The sequence below is a fragment of the Mya arenaria genome, chromosome 5 (assembly GCF_026914265.1).
Source record: "Mya arenaria isolate MELC-2E11 chromosome 5, ASM2691426v1".
Lineage (NCBI taxonomy): Eukaryota > Metazoa > Mollusca > Bivalvia > Myida > Myidae > Mya > Mya arenaria.
This window is the reverse complement of record NC_069126.1, coordinates 60,402,270-60,416,561: the sequence shown is the minus strand read 5'-3', so window position 1 is coordinate 60,416,561 and position 14,292 is coordinate 60,402,270. Positions and strand designations below refer to the sequence as shown.

At 35.6% G+C, this 14,292-nt stretch overlaps 1 protein-coding gene across 2 annotated transcripts in view; it reads left to right on the top strand.

Annotated features, from left to right (window-relative positions):
* Positions 1–14,292, top strand: part of LOC128234391 (uncharacterized) — a 39,996-nt gene that overhangs the window by 19,406 nt on the left and 6,298 nt on the right. For both annotated transcript variants that reach the window (XM_052948605.1, XM_052948606.1), the window contains exons 18-22: positions 6,300–6,529; positions 7,217–7,281; positions 8,575–9,871; positions 10,215–10,278; positions 11,173–11,267. In XM_052948605.1, the coding sequence (XP_052804565.1) occupies positions 6,300–6,529; positions 7,217–7,281; positions 8,575–9,871; positions 10,215–10,278; positions 11,173–11,267 (1,751 nt within the window). The remainder of the gene's footprint in view (positions 1–6,299; positions 6,530–7,216; positions 7,282–8,574; positions 9,872–10,214; positions 10,279–11,172; positions 11,268–14,292) is intronic.

Sequence of the window (14,292 nt, the reverse complement as noted above, 5' to 3'; positions counted from 1 at the left end):
GTTTCAAGCCGAGAGTTTGTTTAGATTTATGTAGAAAGGGATGTTACTCGCGTCATATTGATCGAGTATATACGGGTTAAAACGGCAGTTGAAGATCGGGATACGGTATATCGTAAGACGTTTATGATTTCAACAAAAATATTTTTCGATTAAAGTTACCGTAATTCACCTAAGAGTTCGGACCCCTAAATATTTGGACACCCATAATTATTTCCCAAAATAATTCATTTTGCGTACCTAATTTTCGGACACCCAAAGGACATCAATCATAACTTTCATAGTTACCAAGTTTCACATACGAAGTTTATTGATTTTTATCTTTACAATGCCTGGCTAGATTACCTAACCGTATACACCACTGTGACAATTTAATTACTTACTACCCATCCTAAACGATTTATTGCCTGTTGAAGTGGTGGTGTTAGTAGTTTATACTCCGGGTCCCAGCGTGAGCACATTGAAGGGTCCCAGAGTGACAGTTCGACCACCGCACACCTATCCTGGGCAGAACCAGTACTAGGTGCCTTCACCTCTGCAAGGAACTGACAACTTCTGTACATGCCATGGGCAGTGGTACAGTGCGAATGGTCGTAGAAAGGATTTCATAACCAATCACAACAGAAGTGACCTGGCCGGCCCGGGAATCGAACCCGGGTTGTCCGATTCAGAGACCAACGCTCTACCGATTGAGCTAACCGGGCGGACCTGTTGAAAAGGAAGTGTGATATATTTATTTGAGGATTAAACAAACAACAAGGGCAATCAAGGGATTAAGAAAACATCGACATGACATGTTTGTAAAACGATCTGCCAATAAGCTTTCAAACTTGTACCACACTTATAGACTATATGAAGCAATAATCGTACAGTTATACATTAATCCTTCATAGCAATGTCCATGCTCTCCACGAGATCCTCGTGGGTATAACTGTAAGTTATGTGACGTCACACAGTGTGACTCTTTGATCTGAAGCCGATAGAATGTGTTTATTCAGTTCAGTGCATATATAAAATGGTGTTTTAATTAACTTGATGGAGGATTTACACTTATAGGCGTAATAAATAAGTTTATGACCATTGATTACTACGGATAAATTAATAAGTGGTAAAAAGCAAACATGAAGAAAAAAGGCAGGTTAAACAAACATGTAAATAAAATGTTAAAATGATAATTTTCTATGTATTCGGAGAGCGAAAAAAATAATTAATTTATGGTGTCCGAACTCTTGTGAATTACGGTATAAAATATTATTTTGAATAATAAATTGAATTAAACAATAATCAAACTTACATATAAAAAAGCAAAGTTGGGCACTGTCAAAATATTTTTTGCATAACATAACTTTTCATTCTCGACAGTATGGTTGTATGGTTTTAAAGGTTACACACCACCATTGTTATTCCCTATATAATTCAATGTAAAATTATAATTTTTAGACAACATTTAAAGGCATTTCGAGCGAATGCAGGCTATGATAACCACATATATTCTTAAAGTACAAGCTTTAAATTACCTTTTAAGCCAATAAAAAAGGGGGGTCAAGTTATTCCTAAGAAAAATCACTCCACTTGAAAAACAAACTCTAAAAATTGCACCATCCGCCATGACAGTTCTTCCAAAATGACCTTTCAACTATAGGGCAGTGGTTTATGCTTTAATCTCTACTCTCAATGATAAATCAAGCAAGAGTAGATACTTAAGGTTTAAAAGTTTGAGGAATAATGATATTTTTGATTTACAGTGTATGGAGCATGTGAAAACATGTCTATCAATCATAAGAACATTTTTTTATTATTGAGAATTTTCCACACAACAGAAGTACATATGACGTAATGGTGACGTCATTCCTAAAGATAACCATCGCCATTTTCACGAAAAATTTTTTTTTTGTCACTGTCAACAAACATGGTGGCTGAAAATGCCGGACGATTTTGACATTTTTTCTATGCGTCTTTTAACCAAAAACATAGATTAAAAGTTTTTTGCTCGGACTTTTCACAGATTTTTTTCCCTGCGTCTAATACCCCCTACTGTCTTATACCCAGTCATTTACGGTAGTTTTCATATCCTCCCTGTTAGAGGTCAAGACATCACAACTCCCATTCAGGCCACACCAATTTGATGTTTCGTTTGATGGAATCACCTATTTTTCAGAAAATGCAATCGTTTGTTAAAAAACTGAGGGACTGCTCCTACTTTTGCCACAAATTCGTTTATGTCACTTACATCTCAAATGAGACTGAAATAGCTATATAAGATGAATGTACCATGGGGTTTATGCTTTCAAACACAGAAGGGCGTATAAAGATATAATTACAATTGAAACCTGTTGGCCTGATACAGCTTGGCTTGATTGCCTTGTTGGTTGTAAGAACCTATTTTGTTTTACTCTGTGTAAGCATTCTGGCTTGGCTCGATATTCACAAGGCTCGAAGTATTTTGGCCGGTCCCTGGGATATCGAGCCAACAGGTTTTGACGGTATTTAGGATTATTAAACTTAATGACAAGTTATGTATTGAAAAACAATGGTTTTCGCTTTCGACTACTACTTTCTTTAATATGAAAATTGGAAAATGAAACAGAAAAGGATTTTTTTTCATTGCCCTCGCTTGCTATAATATTTTCAAGCTAAGTTTTGTAGAACAAACAAATAAAATGGGGTGGCCTCATGCATGTTTTCCTACATGTCATGTCATGTTAAATTGAATCATTCTGGATAGATGGATATAAAGTTATTTTAAATTTCTTTCATCCTGTTTTCATTTGACAGTATGCTTTATTTGAAAATGATTATTAAAAAAGCTAGAAAGTAGCGAATAATAATAATACAGAGAAAATTCATATTGATACAAAACAGTTCACAGAGTGGAGTGTTTTCAAGCATTATTGAGCTCTTTCTTATAAAATACTTAGTTTTTAACAATTACATCATGTTATGTCAAACCAAAATTAAACCTTGAAGAGACTAGACACCAGATGAAACAATTGCAAGAAAAAAAGAAAATTGTCAAAAACTTACATAAAATTGATGTCGTTGTGTACAACGCATTGAATCTTACTGACTGATGTATCACATCACTTACGACACAGGTATCTTTTGCAGTTTTGCATATTTTTCCAATCGGTAATTTACTGGGGTTGTCTACCTTGTAAATCCCAGTCAATTTAAAATTAAGGTTGGTATGTGTATCTGTACTAAACACGGGACTTTCACATGCTAAATAAACACTCTTTAATCTGGGAAACCATTATGCGCTGATTTTAAATGGGTTAAATTAGGTGAGACAGCAACAAATCATTTTAATCATGTATAATGATGTTCTATTGATCTAATACTAGCTCATATTGACAATTCAAGGCTTTTCTTGTGGAAGTAATGTATTTGCCAGTTTTGGGACCATCTGGTGTCTAGCCCTTTAAATATACAAATCTTTTTTAATCAAGAAAGGAAAAAAATGATCGCTGAAATTTTTTAGAAGGATTTTATGACTTCAACATTGGTTTTAAATAACTCATTATGACATCATTTAACACTTTTTATGCTGCACACGCTTTTAGTTGATTTCTTTTCACAATAGGTTTATTTAAGTTTTGTTAGAAAAATCATGTGTTTCCAGTCTGGATTGAAAGATCCAAGCATTTGTTATGCCTCATTACAGGCGTGTTACTGGCTTACATGCATGCCCTCTCCTCAATTTTTTTATCTGGGCTGGAAACAAATGAAAGATAATGTGAAAACAGCTCTATAAAAGTGAATATTAGAATCAGTTGAATGTTTTTATATTCATATATTTACTAAAAAGCTTTCAAATGATTTGCTTTAACAGGATATACACGAACTGGGAAACTTTGTAACAGATCATTTTTTATAGCTTGAGAATCAAATCTTTGAATGGCTTTATGGGACATTCTGCCAGTGACTGAATATATAAAGACTTCTGTGCGACTGATGGCATATTTCATGAAGGGTTACTTTACCAATAAAGACCCTAACTAACATAGTGTGATGACATCATCTAAATATAGTGTTCTCATTGCTCAACAGAACTTGAGGATCAGATAATATACTTATGAAAAGTGTTACCTCCTATTATTTTTCTCTCTGTTTGTGAACTAACATGCATGCCATATAACCCATTGGTGGAGGGAAATTCTCGGGAAATTTCAAGCAATCCCTTGGGTTCCCAGTAAGGGAATGAATATTGCCCGGAATTCAATTTTTGTGGGTAATTGGAAAAAAATTAATACTAGGTACTTAGAACATCACCTTTTCTTCTGACATATGAATTCAATACAGTGCTTTTTACTGGGTAGTTAGATAAATGCTGTTAAGAATAGAACATACAAAAAAAAGCCTGTGCCCTATTGATAAATGCTGAACCATGAAAATACTCTGGGAAGCCTTCCAGAAATATGACATGTATGAGATATTGACATGTTTTTTATAGGTGTTAAAAAACCACTGGGCTAATGTTAAAATTCCACGTTTTGTTTAACAAAATCCCCTGGGGAGCTCTCCAATAATATGGCATGTATGTTCTAACAATAATTGCTATCTGCACAAGGTTATTTCAATGTATGCTATTGTATGTCTCAACAAGTCTAAAACATGGTTATTGTTTCTCTCCAGTTACCTTGAGTTATTAAGAAATAAAAAGTAACTTATAAATCTTCAGTTTTATATATTTTGCAATCTTTTAGATAGCTGAAACAATCTGATCCTTATTTTTGTTGATATAAAGATGAATTATAATAACTATTGTGATGTACTTAATTCAGGTTTGTAAGCCTTAAAATATAATGACATCCTTTAAAGGGGCTAGACACTGAAAGATACAATTACAAGAAAAAAAGAAAATTGTCAAAAACTTATATAAAATAAATTACATAGTTTTTGCGCATTTGTCCAATTCGAAAATTACTCGGGTTGTCTACCACGTGACTCCCTGTTAGTTTAAAAATCGTATCAGTATATTTATCTGTACTCATAACAGATATGATTTAACCTGGGAAGCCATTGTGCGCTATTTTTAAATGGGAAAACACAGATGAGACAGCACCATGATTGTTGCATTTATGATTGTCACATTTATTATTTACTCATGTAAAATGATGTATTATTGGCCTCCTACTAGCTCCCATTGACAATTCTAGGCTTGTCTTGTGGGAATAATTCATTTGCCAATTTCGGGACCATCTGGTGTCTAGTCACTTTAAGAAATGTTTGAGGAGGGAAATGCCACAGTGGATACTTTTGAAAACAATGCTTATAGAAATATATAAACACATTGCTTGAATGTGCATTCTTCTGATGTAAAGGTTCCATTGTACAGCCTTCATCACTGGAATCAAATTTTCTGTTTCAATTTATTGGCTTATTTGTTTTTCAAGGAAAAAAACCCCAAAATATTGTCATAGCCTTGGTGTTGTTTGTTACCAGTGGCGTCATGCAAAAGCCTTAACCTTGACCATAACTCAAAAACTGTTCAAGATTTTAAAGTGAAACTTGGTAGGCAAGTTACAAAAGACATTTATATGAAGGCACATAATTCTGGCTTTAATTGTTATCAAGTGATGCCCCTTAATGACTTAGGTAAAAACAAACAGGAGAGCATTGGTGTTTGATCCTCAGCAATCTTGTTGAAAGAAATATTAGAATATAATATTCACCATACTGGTATATATAATAATACAATCATTGGTGTTTGATCCCTGGCAATCTTGTTAAAAGAAATATTATAATATAATACTCATGCACCATATATATAATAATACAATCATTGGTGTTTGATCCCTGGCAATCTTGTTAAAAGAAATATTATAATATAATACTCATGCACCATATATATAATAATACAATCATTGGTGTTTGATCCCTGGCAATTTTGTTAAAAGAAATATTATAATATAATACTCATGCACCATATATATAATAATACAAGAAAAACTACAGGGACAAGGCAAGTAGGAATAACATTTAAAGGGCTCAAACAACACTGAATGAGTGACAAAAATGTTCAAACACAACAAACAGACCACGCACACGTTAAAATAGCTTCACTGCCATGGAGCAATCAGTGAACTGAAGTTCACCGGATCAAGAGTGTACTGGGTATTTCATATAATGGTGTTTGAATATTTACATGCTATAGATTTTTATATTTCTCCATCAGTACACTAATAATTAGGTTTTAGATTCTTAAACATATTGAAAAGCTTGCCATGCCTGCTACGTAATACATATAATTATATATAATACGATATATCCACTAGCTAATTCTTATTTTATTATTACAGTGTTTAAAATGCCAAAAAGATTTCAAGCAGTTGTCAGAAGAAAGTCAGCCAAATTCCCTTCTAAAGTGCCCCTCGTGTGGCAGTAACATGGTGATCGGCTCTTCCAAGGTCATGACCTCTGGGAAGACGGCAGGGACTTTGAGCCCGATGCAGGCTGGGAATGGCAGGGAAAATAAGCCGAGTGTGGGCGATTTGAGGGAGCAAGGGAAGTTCCTACAGCCAGACACAAAGTAAATAATATATGAAAAAGTGCAAATCTCTAAATATGTGGATTTTTTTTAACGAAATAAAATTTAAAGTTAACAATTTGTTAACATCATCGTTGTTAAGGTTGCGCACTCTCACAGATTTACCATTTTATCAACTTTTTTATTTTTTGTCTTGGAAAGAGCAAATTTTTGCGTAAATATCTGCAAACCAATAATATAAGGTTGCTCACAAAAAATCAGATCATACATTTTCATATTTCCGTTCGAAATTTAATGTTTTATGGCTTAAACCGGTACGAACGGTTTAAGAAAAAACACATAAAACATCAATTTTTGAACTTAAATATAAAAATCTGCGATCTGATTTTTTGTCAGCAGTCTTTAGTTATATAACTGGTTTCCATGGATTTTCGCAAAAATTGGCTCGTTCCAAGGCAAAAAATAAAAAAGTTGTCAAAACGTTTAATCTGTGAGAGTGCAGTTTTAACTTTAAAAGCAATATTGCTCTGTTAAACTCACAGATACATTCATGCAGTATTCCTAACCAGAGTTGAGACAACAGTTTCAGTTATTCTTGTTTTATTTAAATAATATGAGCTCATCATTAAATATTTCACCTTTAAAACTTAACAACGATGTTGTTTATCCCATCGTTAACTTTAACAAAGTTTTGAACAATCTGGCCATTGTCTGATTGATGTACTTCAGGTTATCCAAGTCACCCAAGATTCGCAGAAAGTCTCCACTTAGAGGAAAATCTCCGCAAAGATACAGTGAGTGAATGCCTGCTTTGGAGTATTTAGTGTAAAGTTGATCACTTGTTTTACTTCCCCATTCAGTGGCTTGTTAAAGGGACTGTTCACCAGATTGGCACCAAAAAATTTTTTTTTCTGTAACAAATCTCAGGACAATTATCTAATAGTGTTATGCTTTGATATCATAACTTTAAAAAAAAGTGCCAAAATGTAAAAAAAAAAATGTGTTGAAGACCGGGTTCGAACCCGTGTCGCCAAAATTGCAGTCCAGCGTCGTATCTACTGAGCTACGACGGCTTACTCTCATAGGGCGACATAATTAAGCTATACACCTACCTCGGTTATATCACGTGATAACACCGACTAGCCAATCGCGCATTAGGAATGAATTCTACATGGTAGACATACCCAGTAATCTTTTTTAATGGAAAAATATGAAATAACTGCTAAACTTAAATAATTTTTTTAACTATGTGGTACTTCAGTTAGTAAGTTTCAATGCATTGTACACATCAATGCCAAGTTTATGTCAGTTTTCGACAATTTTCTCTTTTTTTTCGCTATTTTATCATACTGAGTACAGCCCCTTTAAATATAATTATGCAAACATCACATTCACACTCACAGAAAACAGAGTTTGTGTGTAAGCTTATTTATACTCGCACTCGAGCCTTGACCATTCGGCGAGTGCTCCAATAAGTTTTTTAGTCCTTTTAGGGTTTAAGAGCATACTGCATGTTACCCTTGTTAGAGCTACCCAGGTTCTTTAATGTGCTCCAGTGTATTGCACTGTCACACGGGACCCCCATTTATTGAACCTCCTGGAAGCTGATTAGTATGTTTTTAAGTGGTGCGGCGGGGAATCAAACCTGAGACCCCTGGATTTACAGTCAAGTGTGTTACCACTAGACCACAGATCCACCACTACAGAAAACAGATACCATATTCAACCTTTATAAGCTACTCATGCATATTACTACCACTTAAACTCTTGTCCATTTTTGTCAGTTATTTTTATTCAGACTTATAGATTGTATTAGAGTTAAGCCCTATGCTATGTTATGGTTGGGATAAGGATAAGCATTATTTAGGGTCTAGAATGTGTGAAAATGGTAAGACCCTATCAAGTCTATTAGAACACATACATCCATTAGGGCAAACACGGTAAACAAGTTTAAACCCCAAAAGATCACAATAATGCAAAACATCATATTGTTCAGTTGATGTAGACATTAACTTTACCATATTGATTGTTATTGTATATAATCATTCTTTATCTGAAATCACAAGGTTTCCATTTCTTTGTTAAAGGTGGGAGTGGAAAGAGTTTTAGAGGCTATGATGAGCCTGATTCAGGCCAGCAAGTTGAACCTGACAAGATAAAGTCTGAAAGTTACCTTTCTACATCTCCAAAAGAAAGTACAAAAGGCAATGTCGTACCTAACTCTTCATGTTCTGATGTGAGAATTTCAATATCTACCGCATATACTACACAGGAAAGTGTTAACTCTGTAGAGAGTGATATTGCCATTCTCAGGCAAAATTCTAGTCAATCAAGAATTTCAGACTCTTTTACTGAAGCAACAAAAGAAAATGTCTCCCAAAAGGTTTCAATGACTGTTAGCTTGTCTGAAAAAAATGGTCATGTGACTGCAGAGAGTGATCACAACACTCAATCAAATGGAGTTCATTGGCTAGAAGATGGAAAGGGGCATGTAACTCCTATGGGATCTCCGTTGTCTAATAGTGTTTGCTCCAGTATGGTGTCTAGTGTGTATGAGAATACCCTGGCAGGGGGTGGGGATGATAAGTCCCAGGGTGGCGATTTTGAAGTATTAACTGAGGAAAGCCAGACAGGGTCAAGTACCGATTCTGTTACCCTTAGAAGGTCTTTAGGTACACCAGAACAAACCAGGCTCAGGGGTTCTAGGAATAGGACTATGGCTTTTTATGGTTCTGAAAGTGCTTTATCTCAGTCTAGAAATAACAATGCTGATGATAGTGAAGGGTTAAAAAGAAAGTCAGAGAATTCGGATATTGAAAGAAAAGAAACCAAATCAAATCGGGAGTTCAGTATTTATGAAAGTGATAGTAATAGAAACGCTACATCTATTTATGATAGCGCAGTTTCGGAACAAGATTCTATGGGCGTTGATCAGAATAACTCAAGTGTATACTTAGATACAAATAATAGTAACATATATTCTGAAAACGATCAGAGTTCGAACATTTCTTCACCAGTAATCAGAAGAAACAAAACTTCTCAAAGATCGCAAGTAAAAAGGCAAGCTGGAAAATTTTATGATGAGCTATCAGAAGGCTTACAAGACTTCCCTTCAGATCTTTCACCAATCAAAAACTCTGCCAGGAAACCAAAGGATGCTTACATTGAAAATGAAGGTACTGACCTTGAAAAATCCACTGAAGCTTTGTCTGAATACTCAAGTGCCACTTCACAATCCAAAGCAGACGACAGTTTACAGACAACAGGAAGTTTGAACACAACAGGAAGTGCCATGTTGCCATGGGAGATAGAAGTAAACAAAACAAAGGATTCTGGGAAAAATGAGAGTCTCAACCATGATGAATTCATCAACATTGATCATAGGTATAAATTTTAACTTGCTTGAGATATTCTTATAGCCTTGTTGTTGTCATAAAATGGTGTTATGGTGTTTGTATTTAAGTATGTGGTGTTAACCTCTTTGTGTTGCTAATTCATTGACATTTGGGCCTATGTCTTATGCCTTTAGAAAGGGTTTATTTTTAATTTTCGACAACTGGGCTCCCCATAGTTTGCATTGTATTATTTCTCAATGCCTGAACAAAAGATTCTCAGGGAATTGCAATTTCTACTCGGAAATGATCTTTTAATGTTGCCAAATATATTGGGAACTTAGGTATCTTACACTGAAATCAACAAATAACCTCTATTTATTTTTGTTATTTAGAGCCCAGCTGTACCTTGAGCTGAGAGTGTTCAAAGCGGAGGAGACTGCCCAGTGTGCCATACAGGTATGGGATCTTTCATACACTGAAAACTTCAAACTTCTCTTGACATGTCATTTCACATGAAATATTGGATTTAACTTTCACTAGCGAATCAGGCACGCGACCCCCCTAAAATCGCCCATGTTTACTTTTTATTTCAATATAATTTAAGAAATACGCCCAAAATGCATCATTCTGGACTAGGAATTGTTGAAATTTTCAAATCCCCTGTAAATAATTTTGGTTCTGAGTGATGGGTGCAAGTCAAAGGTAAGGCCCCTAAGTTACGCCCCCTCTAAAATAAAATCCTGGATTGGGCCCTGACTTCTGCATTATACATGCTTTGTACATTTTACATAATATTTCTGAAAAAGTAATCTTCTTATCTGTAATCAGGCTGTACTTGACAATCAATCAAAAGTTATGAGTTTTAAGAAAAACGATGATAATATAAATAGATGATAATATTCCGATTCAGTGCTTCAGCTAGGCCTTAATAGCAGGGTTGGGCAGTCTCATGCCCTTTTCCTGCACCCTGATGCCTTTAACTACGTCCTGCTGTGCCCTTTTGCTGACAGTCATTTTTCAGAAATGAGTATAAAAATAATAAATAAACATAAATTTGACACGAAAGACATTCAAGACAGTATGGATAACAGCTGAGGTATTTGTAACAAACTATTAGTATTAAAGGACTAGATACAAAACATACTCAATATGGATTGAACATTGGCCATTGCAAGTGCCACATTCAGGCTCCTCCAATGCAATTCGAAATTACCCTTTCTGACCTGGCACACTGCCCTTTTCAAATCCTGGCTGGAGAACTGTGATTGTTATGTTACAATTGAAAACATTATTATGAAGGGAAGACAATGTCACATTATACGGACCAATATTTTTTTTTATTTGTTTCAGTGTGCAATTGTCCAGTATATGAAGCCTAAAGATATCAAAAGTCTGCTGGTCATCTCAACATCCAGAATACTCATATTTGAAATCACAGGAGATAGGTGAGTTGAAGTCCTCATGAACTGTCTAAAGCAGTGGTGCTAAGACCCACACATCAAGCAACATAAAGTTATATAATTGTGTAAAAGTTAACATATCGGATCAAGCAACATTAGCTCATACAGTTGTGAACAAGTTAACATATATCTCATCGTCATAAAATGGTGCTTAAGACAACACAACTCATCAAGCAACATTATGCTTTATAGTTGTGTAAGAGTTAACATATCTCATCAAGCAACATGAGGTTTTATAATTGTGTAAGAGTTAACATATCTCATCAAGCAACATTTGGTTTTATAGTTGTGTAAGAGTTAACATATCTCATCAAGCAACATTAGGCTTTATAGTTGTGTAAGAGTTAACATATCTCATCAAGCAACATTAGGCTTTATAGTTGTGTAAGAGTTAACATATCTCATCAAGCAACATTAGGCTTTATAGTTGTGTAAGAGTTAACATATCTCATATCTCATCAAGCAACATTAGGTTTTATAGTTGTGTAAGAGTTAACATATCTCATCAAGCAATATTAGGCTTTATAGTTGTGTAAGAGTTAACATATCTCATATCTCATCAAGCAACATTAGGCTTTATAGTTGTGTAAGAGTTAACATATCTCATCAAGCAACATTTGGTTTTATAGCTGTGTAAGAGTTAACATATCTCATCAAGCAACATTAGGTTTTATAGCTGTGTAAGAGTTAACATATCTCATCAAGCAACATTAGGTTTTATAGCTGTGTAAGAGTTAACATATCTCATCAAGCAACATTTGGTTTTATAGCTGTGTAAGAGTTAACATATCTCATCAAGCAACATTAGGCTTTATAGTTGTGTAAGAGTTAACATATCTCATCAAGCAACATTAGGCTTTATAGTTGTGTAAGAGTTAACATATCTCATCAAGCAACATTAGGTTTTATAGTTGTGTAAGAGTTAACATATCTCATCAAGCAACATTAGGCTTTATAGTTGTGTAAGAGTTAACATATCTCATCAAGCAATATTAGGCTTTATAGTTGTGTAAGAGTTAACATATCTCATTGTTATATAATGTTGTAAAAGTTAACATAACTCATCAAGCAACATTATGTTATATAATTGTGTAAAAGTTAACATATCTCATTAAGCAACATTAGCATATATAGTAATGTAAGAGTTAACATATCTCATCATTATATAACTGTGTTAAAGTTAACATATTTCATCGTTATACACAGCGCTTCTAAAATTTTGGAACCTCAATCGGTCCAGACCTGGCCACAATCGGTCTGGACCCGACGACCCCCCCCCCCCCAAAAAAAAAGAAAGGCCTGTTCAAAAGTCTGATTATTTAGAAATGTCACACATTTTCGCAACGTCTTTTCTGTCAAGATTTTTTCACGATATCGCAATTTCTAAGAGGGTTCTAGAGCCGCATAGCCGATTCAGATAGTCATTGATACAGGCTTAATTCAAATGAGATTCTCATCAGGATAGCTGCAAGCACACAATTAACACATATATAGTTTGTTTAATTGTGTCGTCTGCAACCTACCAATACACGTGATTGGACCGATTGCAAGCGTCTGCTAATTAACAGATAGGCTATAGAGTGATCAGTGTAGCGGAAAAAGCAGCAGGTCACATTAGTCACATAGTAACTAAGACTTTTGTGACCAATTGGGGGTAGTTTTGAAACTAAGACTTTTGTGACCAATTGGGGGTAGTTTTGAAACTAAGACTTTTGTGACCAATTGGGGGTAGTTTTGAATGTGTGAATGACCCATGAATATTTGTGTATTACAATTATGTCTCCCCCTCTCTGGGGGAGACATATTGTTTTTGCCCTGTCCGGTAGTCCGTCAGTCCGTCCGTACGTCACACTTCGTTTCCGATCGATAACTGGAGAACCGCATGACCTAGGATCACCAAACTTGGTAGGGAGGTTGGTCGTGAGGTGTAGAGGATCCCTATTGTTTTTGGGGTCACTAGGTCAAAGGTCAAGGTCGCGGCGACCCCCAATATAAAAAACATTTCTGCTCAAAATCTTGAGAACGGTTTGACCTAGGTTCACCAAACTTGGTAGGGAGGTTGGTCGTGAGGTGTAGAGGATCCCTATTGTTCTTGGGGTCACTAGGTCAAAGGTCAAGGTCGCGGCGACCCCCAATATAAAAAACATTTCTGCTCAAAATCTTGAGAACGGTTTGACCTAGGTTCACCAAACTTGGTAGGGAGGTTGGTCATGAGGTGTAGAAGATCCCTATTGTTTTTGGGGTCACTAGGTCAAAGGTCAAGGTCGCGGCGACCCCCAATGTAAAAAACATTTCCGCTCAATATCTTGAGAATGGTTTGACCTAGGTTCACCAAACTTGGTAGGGAGGTTGATCATGAGGTTTAGAAAACTCCTATATTTTGGGTGGTCACAAGGTCAAAGGTCAACGTCGCTGTGACCTCTAATGTAAAAAAATATTTCCGTGCAATATCAGGAGAATGCTTTGATCTAGGTTCACCAAACTTTGAAGTGAGGTTGGTCATGATGTCTAGTTGATTTTGCGATCAGTTGGTCAAAGGTCAAGGTCACTGACCTTGAGGTGAAGAACCGGTTTCTGCTCAATAACTCATGAACGTTTACACCCAGGAACTTCATACTTGGTATGCCAGTTAGTCATGACTAGTTGATGGCCCCTATTGATTTTGGGATCAGAAGGTCAAAGATGAAGGTCACAATACTGTGAGGTAAAAAATGGTTTCCGCTCAATAACTAAAGAATGCTTCCACCCAGGAACTTAATACCTGGTATGCCAGTTGATCATGACTAGTAGATGACCCGTATTGATTTTCAGGTCAGTAGGTCAAAGGTGAAGGTGACCTTGAGGTAAAATAACAGTTTCCGCTGATTTACTAAACACAACTTCGGCCCAGGAACTTCATACTTGGTTTGCTAGTTGGTCTTGATTATAAGATGACCACTATTGATTTTGAGGTCAGTAGGTCAAGGTCAATTTCTTTGTCACCAGTACGTACGTCACACTTCTTTTGGCT